Source organism: Abramis brama, assembly GCF_963993115.1.
Source record: "Abramis brama genome assembly, chromosome: 16".
Lineage (NCBI taxonomy): Eukaryota > Metazoa > Chordata > Actinopteri > Cypriniformes > Leuciscidae > Abramis > Abramis brama.
Window position 1 is genome coordinate 2907578 of NC_139978.1, and position 19838 is coordinate 2927415.

Sequence of the window (19838 nt, forward strand, 5' to 3'; positions counted from 1 at the left end):
TTAAGAATCTCTTTTACAAGAGCGTCCTGGCCAAGACTGACAGACACAGCTTGTTTGAGTTTAACAGATAACAATACACTCACACACACAAACAAATCCAATCAAATTTCAATATCAATACATAACTAGTCAAAACATCTACAGCTCCAAATCGTTTAAAACTACTTTGAAAATGTCCAATTCTGGTGAAAAAATTGTTGGTTGGAGAAGAGGTTGATAAATCAGCTGAAAGTTATTACGATTGGATGAAAGATTACAAATAGATTTTTTGGGTACACTTTATTTTAAGGTGTCCTTGTTAAAGTGTACTTATACAATTAAGTACTGCGTAATATTAATATTATTACAACTAATATTTGTTTTAATCAGACTTTGATGCACTGATGAATCGCTCACAATAAGAGAGGAAAGTTGAAGTAAACAGACACATTTGACGTCAAATCTACTATCTCAAGATCTCAACATACCATTTCCAACCCATTGAGCTTCTAAAGGTTACGTGAGTTAAACAAGGTCCTATTCATCTGGAAGAAATGTGTCCGGTTAAAGGAGAATCGCAAACATTGTGAACTACAGCAAACATTGTGTTTGTAGGCCTACTCAGTTGGCGTAAACAAATGTTCCTTCATGCAGACACGAGTCCTTGAACAATACAAACACTGGAAAGACAAGTTCATTTTCAGGTCATTTGTGCTCAATATATCTCTCGGCAGCTTCTAAGATGTAATTTGAGTGCTTCGAGTTTATTTGGTAGCCTATATTTGCATAAGACCCATTTACTAACTCTGTGCGTGACAAACCAACACGCACATGCAAAGCACAGGACACACGATAAACAACATGATCTTCCTCACATGCGTGTTCAGAACAGTGCTTCGCTTCACTTGTGATGAAAGACAGCAGGAATATGTGTGTGTGTGTGTGTGTGTGTGTGTTTATATGTTCACTCGTTTTAAAGGTCATTCTGAGCAAAGCCTGGCCAAGTGACGGTGAATCCAAAATACCCAAATTATTCGTTAAATAGCCCGTGCTGTGAGACAAACATATTTTGAATGTATTATGATTTTGAACATCGACTTTGTAAAGCATTTGACCAGTGGTTTATTTTTACAATTAATCTGCAATCAAACTGCTAGAGTTGGGAATCGTTTGAATTTGAGCGATTCCAATTCCGATTCTGCTTATCGAACCCGATTCTTATAGATTCCTAGTTTTGATAATAAGTAAAATAAATAAATAAAATAATAATGATAATAATAATAATAATAATAATAATAATAAAATAATAATAAAAAAAAAAAAATATATATATAGCCTATATAGCATTCACCTCAAAAGTCTTTTTGCAAAGCATTTCATCGCAGCTGAATACCATGAACAACAATCTACAGGCTAAAAAACACTTGCAAGTAAACACTCAATAAGACTTAATAAAATAAATACAAATAAATACAACAAAAAGATACACGTGTTTTAAGGTTTTCAGTATAGAAATTGAAATCAAATGTTAAATAACACTGCACCTTAAAAATAAAATATACATTACAAATACAAAAGTTATTTTGTATATGATTCTATGATAATAGGAAATTAAATTTAAATTAGGCCTATTATTATTATTTTTTTTTACACATTTTTTCTTAAATGTGTATATTTTATTATATTTGTGTGTATATTTAGGATTTGTATTTAGATGTCTTGTACAGCACTTTGGTCAGTCTTGTGGCAAATGTGCCAAATGAATTAAACTTGAAACTTGAACTTGAAACTTTTATAACAAGTATCCGATTCCTGACCTTATGGATCCGATTCCAGAATTGGAATTGATTTTCGATTCCCAATCCTATAACAGTTCGAACTTTTAAAACATCAAAATGAAAGGTTCTTTATTTTTAATGGTTCTATTAAGAACTTTTAACGTCTAAAGGTTATATAATGGAAAAGGGTTATTTAGATGGTTCTTAGATGGTTAAAATGATTATTTTAATTACTGTTTACTGAAAAGGTTCTTTGGGGAACCAAGTTCTTCAATGGCATCGCTGAGAATTAACCTTTTATTTTTAAGAGTGTTAGAAACAATCTGTACTTTTACCTTACAGGACTCCCTTGTAAAAGAGACTGTGTCTCAATGGGACTTTTCCTGTTTTTAATAAAGGTTATATATACTTTTATAATAAATGTCTGGCAACCCTGCTACAAGAAATTAACTGTGATTAAAAGAGTAACTGCCTGAATTTAATAAAAAAAAAAAATTAATGATAGGAGTTTTTTTTTGTTAAACTGTTCATCAGCATCAATATAGTGTGTAATTTTAAATTAGAGTGTTTATAGACTATAGAGCAAGTGTTTTATGGAATTTCCTGGTCATTATATCGCTGTTATGAAGATGAAAGAGTGTGAGGTGTGTGTGCTGATCTGTTTAGCAGGCTTTGGGTGGAGTGTGTATGTGCGTGTGTGGGAGGATATTTGTTATTCCGCGAGTAGTTCCCAGTAAAACAGCTGTCCTGTTCCGTTCTGCCCACTCGCTCCTGGAACCGCTGGAGACTCACTTCACCTGCAGGTAAACCTCATATCCTCTTACTCATTTACAACTCGTGTAAATCATGCATCTATAGTGTTTCAGCCATCTTTGAGAGAATTTATCGCAATTTTCAAGAAACGTATTCATGATTTAAGTGGGATATTCTGTCAGGAAACATTATGATGCCACCGTTACCAGGAAACATTGATAGAACGTTATCGTTATCAAATGTAGGCTATCTTCTCTTTCATAACATTTATTTAAAACATTATTTTTACATCGTTGAAAGTTTTATTTTCCTCAAACGTTTTAGTTGGACATTCGTCTGACATGTTTTAAATGTAACTACTTGTTTCAGAACGTTCAGAGAACATTCAAAATTAACATTCCTAATGTTTGAAGAATGATAAAATGGAACGTTCATGTTCCTTTAATGTTCGCAGAACCATGAAAAAAGAAACATTAAAAAAAAAAAAAAAAAGCTGGACGTTTCAAAAGCTCAGAGAACATCCAACGTAACGTTTTAATAACTTAATTGGAACGTTCTTAGGACATATGTTTGTTAGCTGCAGTTCACACAGCTTCGTTTATTTTCAGTATAAGGTTTGTATATACATAATTATTTATATCGTTTTTATATTTCAGTAATATTAGTTACATACATTGTATTCATCCTGCAAATGCCAGTATTCTGATGCTAAATTGATGATACAAGTTAAAATTTACCAGAAGCCATAGATCAAAGTTTTTTTTTAAGATGATTAGAACCTTAAATTGTCTCTCTCTCTCTCTCTCTCTCTCTCTCTCTCTCTCTCTCTCTCTCTCTCTCTCTCTCTCTCTCTCAGTATGAATGAACTCTACACTGGGTTTCTGCCTGTGCTTTCAGACTCTTGTGAATCAATGAGTGGCAGTTGTTGAGTTTCAGAGTGAATCCAGACAGGGGTCCAGAGTGTGTGTGTGTGTGTGTGTGTGTGTCATGGGTGTGTGGGCTCTGCTGCTGGTCTCTCTCCTGCAGTGGATCTTCACACAGGCGCTGGACAGAATCGAGCTCCAGAAGGATCATCTGCTCACCTGTGGACAGGTACAGTACACCATCTCTGTCTGTTTACCGCGGTAACTCTTTAAAGTTACTAATACACTAGAATATCATGCCTAAAGTACTGAAAACACACTGTTTTAAACCTGGTTCAGACTTTTCAGACTTGTTTTCGAGTTGTTGGTTTAGTGCACTTGATTCGCTGAAGCTCAGAGTCAGACATGTTTCTACATGGATCCAGTTACTAGGAATGTAGCTGTTTGCAGAGGCGCAGTGTGTGTGTTTGTGTTATAGAGTGGTTGAGTGTGTGTGTGTGTTTGTGTGTGCGTGTGTTTGTGTTATAGTGTGGGTGAGTGTGTGTGTGTTTGTGTTATAGAGTGGGTGAGTGTGTGTGTGTTTGTGTGTGCGTGCGTGTGTTTGTGTTATAGAGTGGGTGAGTGTGTGTGTGTTTGTTTGTGGGCGTGTGTGTTTGTGTGTGCGTGTGTTTGTGTTATAGAGTGGGTGAGTGTGTGTGTGTTTGTTTGTGTGTGTGTGTGTGTGTGAGTTTGTGTGTGCATGTGTTTGTGTTATAGAGTGGGTGAGTGTGTGTGTGTTTGTTTGTGGGCGTGTGTTTGTGTTATAGAGTGGGTGAGTGCGTGTGTGTTTGTGTGTGTGTGTGTTTGTGTTATAGAGTGGGTGAGTGTGTGTGTGTTTGTTTGTGTGTGTGAGTTTGTGTGTGCATGTGTTTGTGTTATAGAGTGGGTGAGTGTGTGTGTGTTTGTGTTATAGAGTGGGTGAGTGTGTGTTTGTTTGTGTGTGTGTTTGTGTGTGCGTGCGTGCGTTTGTGTTATAGAGTGGGTGAGTGTGTGTTTGTTTGTGTGTGTGTGCGTGTGTTTGTGTTATAGAGTGGGTGTGTGTTTGTTTGTGTTTGTGTGTGCGTGTGTTTGTGTTATAGAGTGGGTGAGTGTGTGTTTGTTTGTGTGTGTGTGTGCGTGTTTGTGTTATAGAGTGGGTGAGTGTGTGTTTGTTTGTGTGTGTGTGTTTGTGTGTGCGTGTGTTTGTGTTATAGAGTGGGTGAGTGTGTGTGTGTTTGTTTGTGTGTGTGTGCGTGTGTTTGTGTTATAGAGTGGGTGAGTGTGTGTTTGTTTGTGTGTGTGTGTGTGTGTGCGTGTGTTTGTGTTATAGAGTGGGTGTGTGTTTGTGTGTGCGTTTGTTTGTGTTATAGAGTGGGTGAGTGTGTGTTTGTTTGTGTGTGTGCGTGTTTGTGTTATAGAGTGGGTGAGTGTGTGTTTGTTTGTGTGTGTGTGTTTGTGTGTGCGTGTGTTTGTGTTATAGAGTGGGTGAGTGTGTGTGTGTGCGTGTGTTTGTGTGTGTGTGTGTGTGTGTGTGTGTGTGTGTGCATGTGTTATAGAGTGGGTGTGAGTTTTATGAAGTCACACTTTTTCTTGTTTGCTGTGTGGAGTTGTGTGTGTGTGTGTGTGTTGTTTTTCTGGTCAGTCTGTGTTCTCATGCAAAACCATCAGAGATGAGCTGCTGTAATCAATGCATATCATCACTTATACGCCACTACATTTGCATACATATATAACTCTAATACAGTGTTGTTTTTTATTTTAACCAGTAGAAATTAAAGCCATCAGCTGTAATAAGTGCTACTGTGACATATAAGTACCTCGGGTAAAACATTTTTCATAACAATAAACGTAAAATTCTGTACAATTTTTAAGTTAACTTTTTAAAACTTTTTTTCACTTCAGCAATAATCCGCCAAGTGTCGTCTTTGAAAAGAGATCAAACTGAAGTCTGTCGCTCAAAAAGTAAATAAATGGATTATAAATACAGTGTAAATATAATTTAGTACCATAAAATCCCCTAAAAATACAAAATATTAAATAAAAAACATCAAATTAAAATATAGTACATTCATGTTATTTTCTCTTAATTTCTTGCTTTCCGTTTTGGGGTCAAAATATAACCTGTGCATGTTTTTTTTGAGAAAATCGTTGTATGATTAATATTAATTTTATAAATATTATTTGATATCTCCTATAGTGTTAATGTGATTGGATGTTTGATAATTGTTTTGTCTCTGTAGGGTATAATTCACTGTAAAGTCAAATTAGGTAAGAAAACTTTGACTAAAGTGTGTGACAGATATTTGGCCAGCTGAACTGTGCAGTGTCTTCATCTGTGTAACGGTCTCGTCTCAGGCGGCCCGGCGTGCATCAGTGATGACGAGCGTGTGCATGTGACCCGTCTCGACGCCTTCATCGTTGAGTGCCATAAGCAGAAGAACTGGAGCTTGTGCCTGAAGATCCTGGTGAACGTCTCAGTCAGAGGTACAGCACTCGTCGCAGGGGTTTGTGGGGCGAACGTCTCTCCAGGAGGTCTGATAGGATTGTTTCTGGTCTCTCAGATGCAGAGGAAGAGGAAGAGGAAGATCATGGAGTCAGTAATGGAGAAGATCCTGAGAACACGACAACTGCTGTCACTGTCCGCTTGTGTTACACGTTTCCTTCACAGCGGTTCTCCAGAACCATCCGCTTCACAGTCCCCAACTCAGCTTTAGAGGACAGCACTACACTACAGGTCATCTATCTATCTATCTATCTATCTATCTATCTATCTATCTATCTATCTATCTATCTATCTATCTATCTATCTATCTATCTATCTATCTATCTATCTATCTATCTATCCATCCTTCCATCTTTTTATGCGTTTTGGCCGTTCATTTAAACGACAATAGCTTTTTGCGTTGGCTGAAAATGCAAAATTTTGAAAACGGCTTTTAAAGTGCACTTTTTTGAAAACGTTCTCTGTGTACACAACAAAAAACGCAGATCTGTGAGAATGATGCACATGCGTATTACATGTTCAATCTACAGTCTTTCATCGCCATCTAATGGCCTGGCATCAGATTACAGTGTTTTTAGCTGTTTTTGTGGATCCGTGTGAATGTGGATCATGTTGACAATGGTGTCGTCTGTACGCGGAAAAACTCAAAGGAAAAACTTAGTCGTACCCTTTAAACGTACCCGTAGTCACACTTACGGTGATCAGTGTGTGCTTTAGTTGGACTCTTGACCCTTCACTTTATAATATTAAATTGTGTTTGGCTGCTGTAACCGACTTATAGCAGCCAGACAAGCTAAGAGAACATGTGATCAGGTGTTGTTGGTTCTGTTTTGCCTTAATCATCATGTTGCGATCTGAATCACTAAACTCATCTAGAGGCTAATCTCTGTTAGGTTTACCTCATTGATTACAGTAGCGATGTGATTCTTCAGCATAAGATCTGGCACTTTCAATATAATCAAAGGGATTTTTAAAAGTTGTTCTGATCAAAAAGGTTTGAATCTCTGTCATTTAGACACACACTGACATCAAGAATCAGCGTTTGAATCTCAACAATGACCATCCAAAAGCATGATGCAGTGCATTCTGGGTGCACCAATCAAAACTCATCCATGGCTCCCAGCATGCATTGCGGCATGAATAAATTGTGAGCTGAATTGTCTTAGTAATTTCTTTTATTTTTACTATTTTCTTTTATCTCTGCTGTTTTATGTGACTTTTTAGTAGTTTGTTTTGTGATGTTCAGAGTTGATCTGAATATGCTGTTTGTCACCGTTGTTGAGATTCATACGCTGATTCTTGATGTATGTGTGTGTCTCTGCAGAATCTCATGCTATAACATCACAGGGCTGCTGTAATTAATAATGTAAAATCAACACATCACCCATATAATCAGAGTTTGGGCTCAGAATGACATCAGTTCATCAGGTCACTACATGATGATTGTTACTATCAAAATATAATCAACACCTGAACACATTTTCTCTGTGCTTTCTTTGCCATAACATGTGTGGTTTATAAACACACAGTTAAAGCAGCCAGAAAAAAACTAATGTTTATAAAGTGAAGGGTTAAGAGCCCAACTAAAGCAAACACTGATCATCATAATGATGACTCTTTCCTTCAGTGATTCGGCTTGTGAACATCAGGTGTCTTCAGTCATCTCCCAATTAATCACTTAATTATCTCATTAACTTTAACACTGCTTCAGTGTTACATTTAACACCATTGAGTGTGGAATCCATAAACTCTGAGGAGTGTTAATTTAACACTTGGGTTGTTGCTGTGTCTGTCTGTGGCTGATTCTTCAGGTGTGTGTGTTGTAGGTGTGGATGTCTTTAGTGGTGGAGATCCCGAAGGCAGAGCTCGGCAGTGTTGTTGTAGTCCATTCTCCAAACACAAACTCCACTAAAGATGTCAGGATCCCATCAAAAGAGGAAGGTAAATATGCTGCAAAACACTCACACTTGTGCCTCTTTCACTTATCATAAATATCTGAGACAAATTAACATTAACTGATGGATGGCACCAACACATTTTTCTCTTTCAGTGTGTAAGGGTTTACATGCCGTCTTCTGTAAAGGTAAGTTAACCGTTATCCAGTTTACACGTCTAGTTTAGTTTACTGGTAAAGTGTGACAGTAGAAAGCTGCAGATCACGTGTATCCTGATGAAGACTAAGTTCACACTTTCAGTCCAAATCCGATTATTTTTGAATCCGATTGGAATCTGATCTAAAATTATTGACGTCCACACTGTGTATCGCAACTGTTCAGATCCGATTTGTGTGTCCATGCAGCTCTTTCGTTTTCTGGAATATCTGCATTGGTTTCAATGGCAATGACGTTGCGTTGGTAGGAATACGCCAAAAACAACAACAACAACAACAACAACAACAATAACAACCGCTACATGGAGGGTTTTGCATACAGATGTTGTCTTATTTAAATTTCACAACATGGAAATGTGTGGCCGCCGTGCTGGAGTCTAAACTACTGCGTCTTCTGAGGCAGTGGCAGAACCGGCGGAGGCTCGTATAAATGGCTTATTTCCGCGCTGTCGTCTCCACCGGTTTCAAAATATGTCTCTGTTATATATTGTCATTTTCTGCTCGTCCGGCACAGCATTGTTTCGGCAGCGACTTTCAGCACGTTTCCTATAACAACGACTGACGTTTACATCTTACGTGGCGTGTCAAAGTCACATAAACCACGCAAAATCCGATCAGAGCGGTCAGACTGAAACGGATTTCCAGAAATAGGATTTCAAACCACTTATGGATGTAGCTTGAAATGGATTTGTAAAAATTTTATTTCTTGTGATTTTTTGCTGTTCACATTAGATAAATCTGATCAAATTTCAATCAGATATGCACAAAAATCGGATTTGGACTGAAAGTCTGGACATAGCCGAAGTGTATAGACTGAAGACTAGTTCACACTGCCCGAGTGAATGCCATCAAACAGCCCTGAAATCAAACTCTAATGGCAGAATGGCAGCTAAAATAAGTTTCCAGTGATCCATTATGGAAAAGTTTACCCAAAAGTGACAATTCGTTCATGCAGGTCAGGTGCCACTGGTTCTGTGTCATATATCTGTGGTCCATCTCTGACTTCTTCTCACTGGCTGCTTTGGTTTCCAGTCGCACCCAGGCTAGACAGAAGAACTGACCCTGTGTCAGGAGCAATAAAACTGTATGTGGCTGATGCAGATAAATTGAGATCCCAAGAGTTTAACGCATGCCAGAGGCGGGACAGGAACGGACCCTGTCTTAAGGTGGAATGGGTACGTAACACCGATCAATAATACCTTTAATTGGTTAATTTAATTAGTTTTAACTTCCCTTTCTGTCTCTTCCTTAATGTAAAGAATAACACCAGCGATGAGTTTGAGATTTCCCAGGGATCTGTCGCCCCCTGTCTGTGCTTTGAGGTAATGGCAACAAATGTTTATTTCTCTTATTGAATTATTAAACAAATAAATAGAAAAGCATCATATATGAAAGTCATGCATACAAACATACAGAATAAAGAGGTTATAGAAAGAGGTAAATGTTCACATTTTTCCTTGATGCTTATTCTCTTTCTACCTTTGCATAGATTTGGGGGAACTTTCCTCGAACAGAGTATTGTCCGTTTTTGAATGAAACAGGTTTGGCATTCACTTCCTACTTTGAATACTGACACACCATGTTTTTAAAGGAAAGTTAAGGGAATTTTCTGAATGTTCAGCTGGAACTTGGTATAGTCAAAGAGTTTTCAGGCTGGAAGAGGCTTTCCCACTAACCTTTCCCACTGAATTTTTGCATATGGGAACAACACAAGTCGACACCATTATAACTAAAAGTTTGCTAAGAGGTATTTCCTACTAAAGCAAGGTGGTATTTGACTCTGGTAAGCGTATCTGTAGCAGTCTTGTGGCAATGGCCTTGGACGGCATCATGCCTAGTGCATTATGGGTGTTGAAGTTTTCCTACCTATTTGGCAAAAGGGAAGAAAACAGTTTTTTCTCTGTTTTGCTCTATTCAGATCGATTTCAAAAAGCTTTTCGTCTTTCTACCGCATAGGCAGCCAAGTTTTATTGAAAGCCCACTTTGCCAGTGGTGAAGTACTAACGTTTTGAGAACATTATTAAAGAGCAGATAACTATGAATGAACGTTCTTTTAACGTTACTGGAAGAGTGTTTGTTTTTAACTTAGAGAACCTTGCCAGAACGTTCCCTGTCTAAATAACAATAGCCGCGTTTCCATTACCCTTCAAATTGCTCAAATTGAAATTGTGAATTGAAAATATATCGCAAAAAAGTTTTTACACTTGCATGAGGTGGTTTTTCAGGCAATTCGGAAAAGGAATATGCAAAACTGCAATGGAATTTTTTTTTTTCCCCGCATTTACAGTCACATGACGTACGTAACAGTCGATCAGTCTTTAAAGATTATTTTGTATGTTTGGAAGACGTTCAGAGTTCTTTATTCAACTCACAAAAGACAAAAGTATCACGGGAATACTGGATTCTAAACAACAAAGAAATGCCACAATTTCTCAAGATCGTGAAGCAGAATGAGGGAGAAACACTCACATGAGCCGCTCTCAGTATAAGGGTCTTTCCTTGACATTAATGCTGTGAAAACACGTCTACGTCTCCTTTGGTTAATAATAATGGCTATTGCGGTGGCTGAGATATACATAAACCTACTAACATGACTTTTGGAACGACTTATCGCAAAAGGAAAAAATTGCATTTTAGTCGCATAACATCAATTAATGGAAACGCCGTCATTTTACAATATTTTTTTATCGACATTCAGGAAATATCGCAAAAGTTTTTCTCAAATCTGTAATGGAAACGCAGCTGATGTATTCAGTGCAAACATTTCTGACTTAATCTGCACTGTATGACTGGTAAAGTCTCCTTTCATTCTCATCAGTCTCGGTCTCCAGTGTGTCGGTGTCTCTGTCCGAGACTGAAGCTCGTGATGAGCGTCCCGCTCTGGTGTGGACCCTCACGGGTTCCTGCAGGTTCGAGGCTCAGCTGTGGGTGTGTAGGAAGAGCTCAGGCCTGGACAGCAGATGCCATGCGCTGAACACCAGATCTCATGTGCACGTCTACCAGAACAACAGCTGGATCCAGATCACGCCGGACACAGACTACAAGCACTGGGTGGGAAACTGCACTTGAGATATCAAATATGGTGTGGGACAAGTTAGACGGTGAAGTTTAATATTTTGGGTTGGGTTCAGATCACTATCCTATGGAAGCTTGTTTCCGCCACAGAATAAAAAAAATGTTTTTTTAATTAAAATAAATAAATTGTGTGACTTTTCATCTTCTGACTTTTTTTCTCACAATTGCGCAATATTAATATTATAATTGAGATATTTACAATTGTGTTATAAAATCAGAATTGCGAGATATAGCCTAAACTCGCAATTGTAAGACAAAGTCTGACATTCTGAGCAATCTCACAATTCTGAGGAAAAAAGTCTTTTTTTCCTTAGAGATTGGATTTTATAACTCGCAATTGTTTAATGAGTTTAAATCTCAATTCTGAGAAAAGATGTCAGAATTGCGAGATATACATTAAACTTAAATTGCGTTTTAAGTCAGAATTGCGAGATGTTTACTCGCAATTGCGAGAAAAAGGTAGAATTGCGAGTTTATATCACAATTCTGACTTTAAAACACACAATTGCATGTTATAAAGTCAGAATCTTGAGATATAAACATGCAATTCTGAGTTTATATCTCACAATTCCGAGAATTAAAGTTAGAATTACGAGTTGTAAAGTGGTAAACACAACTCTTTTCTTTTAAGATAACTGTATAACAAGAGCAAATTGGTTACACTATATTTTAAGGTGACTTTGTTACAGTGTAATTACACAAATAGGTACTGAGGAATATTAATATAATGATATATCAACATAATGTACTTACTATAGTGTAGTTAAACATTTAAGCACTGAGTAATAATAATGAATTTATAGTTTTTACTATAGTAACCACATGTAACCTGTAACGGACACTGTAAAATAAAGTGTTGCCTTATTTAGGGTTTGGATTATGGTTAGTTGATTGTAGTTATGCCTAATTTAATGTTATTACTATATTAAGTACATTTAACATATGTAACTATGTGACCTTAGAATAAAGTGTTACTTTATATTTACTGCTCTAACATGTCTCTTTTCTTTCATCCATTGCAGCAGTTACGAGGAGAGTTTCTACAAGTGGAGCGTCATCCTTTACTGTGTGTTCAGGTACCTAAGCTTCTTCATCATGTTTGCAGTTCACGTCTGATGTGTGTTTTGGGAAACTGGCAGTGTTTTCTCTCTTGTCCAGGTTAAAGTGGCGGGAATGGAAGGATTCGTGGGACCAGTGTGTCCTTTTGAAGGCAAGCACTCGCATCCCTCAGTTCTCACGAGGGAGCAGAATTAATGTGCCATAATACTTCAGTACTACAACATAACGCATTGCAGATATAATGCAGATTGTGATGTAATAATAGCTCTCCCTCTGTGTGTGTGTGTGTGTGTGTGTGTGTGTCTGTCACTGCAGTGAAGAGGACTCACTGGATCTTCCCGCTGGTGGTGTGTGTTCTGCTGGTGTGTCTGTCAGTGCTGGGAGCCTATGCAGTGCAGGGAACACTGAAGAGTGAGCATTACACACACACACACACACACACGTTTGTTTTGCTATGCTTGTTTTTAAAGCCATTTTAAATACGAGGACTAATGAAATGTCCTCATAAATCACATTCATGTTGTAATACCAGTTTAATACCCATGTCATTACACAAGTTTCTGTCTTCATAAATCACATAAACAAACACACACACACTCACACACGCAGACCAGAGCTCACCGATAAGGATATTTATTGAATTGAAATATCAGCTCTTTTACATTGCCGTAAAGCCAACAAGGTGGAGAAATGTATTTCTTTGTGCTGGAAATAATGTCACATTGCAAAAAAACTATTCTTTGTGCAAAATATATTTCTTATTTTTATTGTTCTGATTTTTGAGTAAAATGTATCTTTGTGAACTGAAGTGTTATCACCCTTCTCTCTCTTTATAACAGGTTGGGTGTTCAGATGGCTGAAGTTGGATGATATGAACAGTGAGTTTCCTTCATGATCTCACCTCACACACTGCTCACTCCCTATACAATCATAAAAATAAACGTTCTTTATTGGTGTCGATGGTTCCATGAAGAACCTTTAACATCCATGGAATCTCTCCATCGCACAAAAGGTTTTTTATAGTGGAAAAAAAGGTTCTTAAAGGTGGCATATTATGTAATATAAATCTCTGGTGTCCCCAGAATGTGTTTTCAGCTCAAAATACATACATCATAACGTCGCTGTCGGGCGGAATCCTCGTATCTCCAAAACCATTATTTTTCAGGAAATTAAAAAAACTGCATATTTTTTGAGTTATTAAACATTGTGTCGTTAAAGTTGGTATTATAACTTATATTTCTATCATATACTGTTGTATACCAACATTAACACAACATTTCCGCAAAATCATGTTTAATCGGAGATACGAGCTTTATGACTTGGGAGCAGGGAGAAACGAGGTTACGCTGTCATTGATTAGAACGGTACAGACACAGACGTCGCTGCTGCCAGCAGTGTTCATCAAAGTCTGCGGTCGCATTGAGCCTTTTGACAAGAGATAAGGCTTTAAGAACTATTCAAATCTAATGATTGTGGTTACATACATCTTCCTAAACTCCATTTTAAACGTTTAAGAGATATGAGTGATGCAATACCAAAATACTAGGCTGTCTAAAATAGGCGGAAATTAATCTGCACGCAAACAAAGTCGGCGGTCGCGTTGAGCCTTTTGACAAGAGGAAAGGCTTCAATAGTTAACCAAAGCTAACGACTGTGGTTACATATATCTTCCTAAACTCCGTTTTTAAAGGTTTAAGAGCTATAAGTGAAGCAGAACAAAAAATGATGAGCTGACTAACGTTAGCTGTCTAATAATAGGTGGAAATTTGCCTAATCTGCACGCAAATTTACCTTCCTGGCTCACAGGCTTCCTTCTGCACCGAAGCATTACAGCTATCGATTTTTAACAAAACAAGCCTACTCAAATGTATCTAACCTAACTATTTTCACTCGTTATTGTCTAAAAAACAGACAGAGCTATGCAATGATAGGCTTACTGGCGCCAGTAACGTTAGACAGACCCTTTTTCTCCCATAAATAAAACCTGCTACTTGGGGTATTTTACATGCACAGTGCCAACTTCGAGTCAGTAAAATAATAATAAAAACAATAATTTAATGCTGGTATCCAAAACATTTATTTCAATTCAAGTATTATATTAGATACATTTTAAAACAATGCACACGTATAATAAGCCTAGTAATAATAAGCCTATAATACGTAGACATTTAAAATACATCAATAACTGATATCATAGTTTAACACAGATAAAATCAGAGTTAAGGCTTGCTTTACGTGTTGCTCGACGAGGACTTCTTATCGTTGCGACGTTCAATCCTGAGGAGACAAAATGCCGGATTATGCCGCGTAAGCTCCCGCCGCGGAGTGAAGAAGAGGTGGAGTTACGAGGATTCTCAGATAGTTGAAGTGTCCAATGGAGTTACGAGATTTGCTCTCAAGCTATTTTCAACACTTTAGATTGGTTAAAAATTTGTAAAAATAACAGAACCACGTGGGGACTGACCAATAGCATCGATTTGAAAATACTGATATGAAATTGACCAAATTTGGACATACGAGGTTTCCGCCCGACAGCGACGATAAATACATAATTTATTATAGCTTGTCAAATTTGCCCCTTTTTGGGTGTGAGCAAAAACACACCGTTTTTGTGCGTGTCCCTTTAAATGCAAATTAGCTTTAGCTCCGCCTCCGTTCAGAAGAGGGCGGAGCCTTTACTTGAGCTTCAGAAACTCCGGCAATAACAAAACAGGCCAATCTCACTCATCCAGAATCCTAGAATCACCAGTAGAGAGTGCAGCCTTACGGAGAGACTCAGAGTTTCACGTTTAGACACTCCTGGATGTTTCTGAATGTTAGTGGAGACTGTAGCAATGTTAGATGTTATGGGAAGAAGGAGGCGGGAACCGGCAAACATTTAAAGACTTTAATAAATAAATAAACACAAAATGAAAGTAAAGACGGCAGTCTCACGGTCCTGCTCGCCACAGAGACATTTCTGTAGTTGTTGTGGAGTTACATTGATCATCTCATCATCATGTTTAACTTCTCCACAAGTGTCCACAGTTCCTGAGGTGTTTATAAGACAGCGGTGACATGTTCTGGTTAATAGTGTTCAGTGCTCGTCTGTGCTCAACCACAGAACAGTTTCAGGCTTTGCTCCAACTTTTGCCATTGCGTTAGAACTGGTCACTGTTGAAAACCAAATGTCGTGCCGTGATTGTAAACATGCCGTGATCTCAGACCAGTTTCAGAGAGAATCCCACCAGCAAAAAGAGTACAACAGTTTTTATTTGGGTTTCAAAAGCATATAATTATTAATCCTGCAAGAAAAATAAATGTTAGTTATGATTAATTAAAATAAATCCATCAGTTTCATCGGTGTGTTTGCTGACGTTCATCTGTGTGTTGTTTCAGCTGCGGTGTCGGGAGGGGTGGAGCTCCTTCTGGTGTGTCCTCCGGACTCAGACGTCACCGTCATCCAGCTAATGTGCCGTCTGGGCTCGAGTCTCTCCGCTCTCGGCTTCACCGTGTCTCTGGACTTGTGGAACCGCTCCGAGATCAACGCTCTGGGTCCGGTTCCCTGGCTGCACTCCTGTCTGGACCGGGTGTGGCGGAGCGGAGGCAAAGCTGTGATGGTTCTGACTCCGGAAGCCTGCGAGCGGGCCGAGCAATGGGGCTGTCGAGGAGGGAAACCGGAAGAAGAAACGGGGGTCCAATCGTCGCCGTGCTCCGAAGTCTTCGACGCATTGCTGAGCCGCGTTCTGGGAGACTATCTGCTGGGTCGTGCGGGAGAGCGCTTCGTGCTGGCGCAGTTCGACGGGCGGTGCACTTCCAAGGCCCTGCCCGAGTTTTTCCGGAGACTGCCGTTGTTCAGCCTGCCTTCCCAGAGTCTGGACTTCTTAATGGAGCTCACGCAGGGGGCTCGTACGGGAGCAAGAGTGTGTGAGCGGTGGGAACGAGCGGGAGCGTTGAGGGCTGCGTCACGGGCGTTATCAGGAGCGCTCAGAGAGATCACGGATGTCACAGGACACACCTGTCCAAGGCTCTCTGAGGACTCTGGGATGGAGAACGGATGGGAAACTGTCCCACTGCAGGCAGAACAGTCAAGCACTGCTCTCTACCCCAAAATAAGCACTGTAGGTTGGGTCTAAACTAATCTTAGCCAGACTTAAACGGCATGAGGTCTGGTGCACGCCGAGCCTCATCCTGACCAAGAACCTCGTAAGGCCACATCTGGTACACATGGATTCCAAACGCCCCAGATGTGGGCCGGATCTGGGCCGACACTATGGCCTCGTTTACACTGCAGGTCTTGTTGCCCAATTCTGATTTGTTACCTTTATCCAACTTTTTGGACCGTCCGTTTACACGTTCTTTCAACTCTGACCCATATCCGATTCATGTGTTTACACTTGCCATACTATCTGAAACATCGCGCATGCTTAAAGGGTTAAACTCTCTTGCACAGATGGACGAATGTGAAATATGATTGATGCTCTGCGATATATGCGAAGTTTGCCAAACATCACCATGATTATGAGGCGGAGGATGACAAAAAGTGCCATCATTGCAGCCTGTGCATGTGCTTCAGTTATTGTGTGCGAGAGAGATCTCAGGACTGGCGGGAGCATATTGTGGCGGGCTTTAAGAGAAGTGGGTCCGAAATTTTAGGATGAGCAAGCCAACCTTTGATGCGTCAGCGTTTGTTCGCATTCCTCTCCTACGACGACACAACGTTTCGTCGGGCCATCCGTCCCTTTGCAGAAGCGCGTCGGCGTCATTAAACCACGGAGACATTGCCTAATGCCTCAGAAACTCCGATCTGCCTGTTTACATGACAGTCGCACTGGCACATATCGGATTTTATTTCCACATATGAATGAGGCCTGAAACCGATCTGGAAATATTCGAATGCATGCGTTTTTTTCCTGTTTACACTGTCATAGAACACATCCGATCTGTGTCACATATGTGTGCAAAAAATCGGAATTGGGTCACATTTCACTGACAGTATAAACGAGGCCTATGTTGCTGTCTGGGTTACCGCTGCTTGGCGAAATCATTTCAATAGGAATCTGCGTGGTTGGCCATTTTGCATAAGGGTGAAAAAGTTCTCAGTTCTGCTCATGTTCAGATTCACGGCTTCACCAACATAAAGTTTGGTTTGAAAGTCACTTTTAACACTATTAATAATTCACCGCCCTGCATCGTATTTGCTGAATGAAATCCAATACTTCAGGGCCTCGACATTAAAGCTTGTCCACTTGTCCGGGACAAATGGATTTTTTGAAGGGGCAAGTGAAAGAGAATTTTACTTGCCCAACTGGACAATTAGCCTGATTAAAACTTTAGTGACAAAAAACAACTTGGGAAACATCAGAATGTGAGAATGTTTCTGATTTTATTGACTGTTTTTGTTTCCGTTTCAGCAGCGAAAATAGTTCCAAACAAAGATTCAGAGTTTTGAATGAATCGATTTAGTGTTTTGAACGAATCGGTTGAGTCAAAGATTCAATGACCCATTCATAAACAACTGTCTCATTCTTGAATGAATCATCCATTTGAACGAATCGTCTGAATGAATGGCTCAGTGACTCACTCATTAAGATGGTCATCTGCCGCCATCTACTGGCGGTTTAGTTTCACGTTTCTTATTTTATTTTCAAAAAATACTTAAAACAATCTCATAACATTATTTAATACAGTTGTAATTTTTCAGTGTAAATGATTTGATTTGATTGCTAACAGCCCTATAGTGTCTTAACATTCTAATTGAAATTATTGATTAAATATAAGAATTTGGAATGAAAGATGAAGACAAAAACAGTGTTTTTTCATGAATCTGTCATTTTTGAGATTTTGGGCTTTTTGGCTTTTCATAAAGTGTTTTTTCAGACTATAGTGGAAACATCCAAAATACACTTTTAACTGTATCTTTTAGAGCACTTTATCTATTTGCGTCTGTAGATTTCAATTACGGTATATATCTTTAAATGCCGTTTTCTCAAAATGATTTTTTCCTCTTACATTGAGCCAGAAATCTCCACTTCAGTAAAATTTACATTCACCAAACTTTACAGTTTTATTCTTATCTATATTCTGAAGGTTTTTACAGAAGGGTTTGTTCATATATAATTTTCCTGATTTTATACAACATTTTATTCCTAACAAAAAGGTGAAAATGTATTGATTTTTGGCTGTTGACAGTATTTTCTGATTTGTGGAGTGATAAATAGAGAGATCCAAAATAGAGAGATCCTTTTACAGAGACCCTCTGTAAAAATCTTTGACTCTAATATATCAAAAAAATTAAACAAGAATTTTGAACCTGTCTTCATCCAATGTTCAGATGTTTGTTCTAGAAATGTATGCAAATTAGTGCATATTTAATTAGATAGCGCCTCATTTGGATATTTAAACATACAATTTCAGAAAACTTATGATGCAAACTTTTTTTGCAATTATTAATGTAATCAATCAATGGTGAATGACCTTGTGGTAAATATCACAAATATGCAGATTTAAAAATGTCAAAGCTTATAGAACACTGATGAGAATATTGCTTCAGAATAAATCATTTTTACACTATTTTACACTTATTTAACTTTAATAACTGTTTTACTCGGACAAGTGAATGACCAGTTTACTTGTCTGAAGGACACATGACAAGGCTTGATGTCGAGCCCTGTACTTGTTTCTCACTCATTTTGGGGTGCTGATTCCAGAAATAGTGCCTGTTTTGCTTTAGCACGTCACACTTTCTCACAAAATATGTGCATTTTGTAGCATTTTTGCTTTCAACAGTTTGTAAGGTGAATAAGGCTTCTGTTGTGCCATAATTACCAGAAAAACTGCCACAAAGACATGATTCCCATCTTTCTCTGAGCCATTTTGTTTCAATTCTCAGCCAGTTTTCACATGTATACGACATCATTTTTGATTTCAAGGTTAGAATATATATATATATATATATATTTGCATTTTGCAAATGCATTTTGCATTTTCATGATGCAGGGCTGTGTTAATGATGTAATGGGGCTTTTTCCTGCAAAATCTTGCCTGAATGTTGCTAATGTGACCTTTAGACGGGAAGAAACCGTGTGACACACATGTAAATACATGTTGTTTAGAGGCGTGTTCATGTGAAATAGATTCTGCAGAACATTCACTGATCAGAAGTGTTGTCAGAGATACAGATACAGCCACCGGGGCTGAATCAGAATCAGAATCATTTATTTGTCATTGTACAATGAACTCAGTCTGACATTGATGTGTAAAAATGTATATTGTATGATATGTAAATATGCTCAGAGTTGTTTTACACAAGGAAAACCTGAAGACAGACTTTTGCACTCCTACACATTGAACTCTAAAGACAAATGTAAGAGAAGGGCAAGTTTGTGAGAGAAGCCACTTTCTTCTTTTGACTTATACAATTACATTTCCATACCATATACTGTAAAGGCACTCAGGCTATATAAGAGGAACTCAGAAGGTAATAAGCTATATCTCTTATATAAGCTGTAACTGTAAGGTTTTCAGTCAGATGTCCGGTTGCATGAATGATTTGTCTTTTTTTCAATACTTTTTTTTTCTGGTTTTAAGTTGTGTGTCTATACAGTAAAAAAGTGTGACAACTTGCCCCTATTGTTTTTTTTTACATTAATGTTTAACATATTGTGAATTATTATTTTTTGAATGACCAGTTTTAAAATTGCACTGTGAGGCGCACACAT

The 19838-nt window shown here is 38.4% G+C and overlaps 1 protein-coding gene across 3 annotated transcripts; it reads left to right on the forward strand.

The window, feature by feature from the left end:
- Positions 1-2486: 2486 nt before the first annotated feature.
- LOC311065942 (interleukin-17 receptor C) lies at positions 2487-19779 on the forward strand. Of its 3 annotated transcripts, none has more exons than XM_084086812.1 (16): positions 2487-2560; positions 3367-3602; positions 5632-5659; positions 5747-5875; positions 5953-6125; positions 7721-7835; positions 7945-7977; positions 9037-9179; positions 9264-9326; positions 9494-9545; positions 10823-11055; positions 12102-12155; positions 12238-12289; positions 12454-12549; positions 12978-13016; positions 15517-19779. In XM_084086812.1, exons 2-16 carry the CDS (start codon positions 3498-3500, stop codon positions 16251-16253), a joined length of 2052 nt encoding a protein of 683 aa, XP_083942938.1. In that variant the 5' UTR covers positions 2487-2560; positions 3367-3497; the 3' UTR covers positions 16254-19779. The 3 variants fall into 3 exon arrangements, with proteins under 3 accessions (XP_083942938.1, XP_083942940.1, XP_083942939.1); XM_084086814.1 differs by having other exon boundaries at positions 2535-2560; positions 3408-3602; XM_084086813.1 differs by lacking the exon at positions 2487-2560 and adding an exon at positions 2638-2751.
- Positions 19780-19838: the final 59 nt, after the last annotated feature.

Coding starts and splice junctions, on each gene's coding strand:
- LOC311065942 (XM_084086812.1), top strand. CDS start 3,498: ATGGGTGTGTGGGCTCTGCTGCTGGTCTCTCTCCTGCAGTGGATCTTC. Junction 3,603..5,631: donor ATCTGCTCACCTGTGGACAG/GTACAGTACACC, acceptor TTGTCTCTGTAG/GGTATAATTCACTGTAAAGT. Junction 5,876..5,952: donor GGTGAACGTCTCAGTCAGAG/GTACAGCACTCG, acceptor CTGGTCTCTCAG/ATGCAGAGGAAGAGGAAGAG.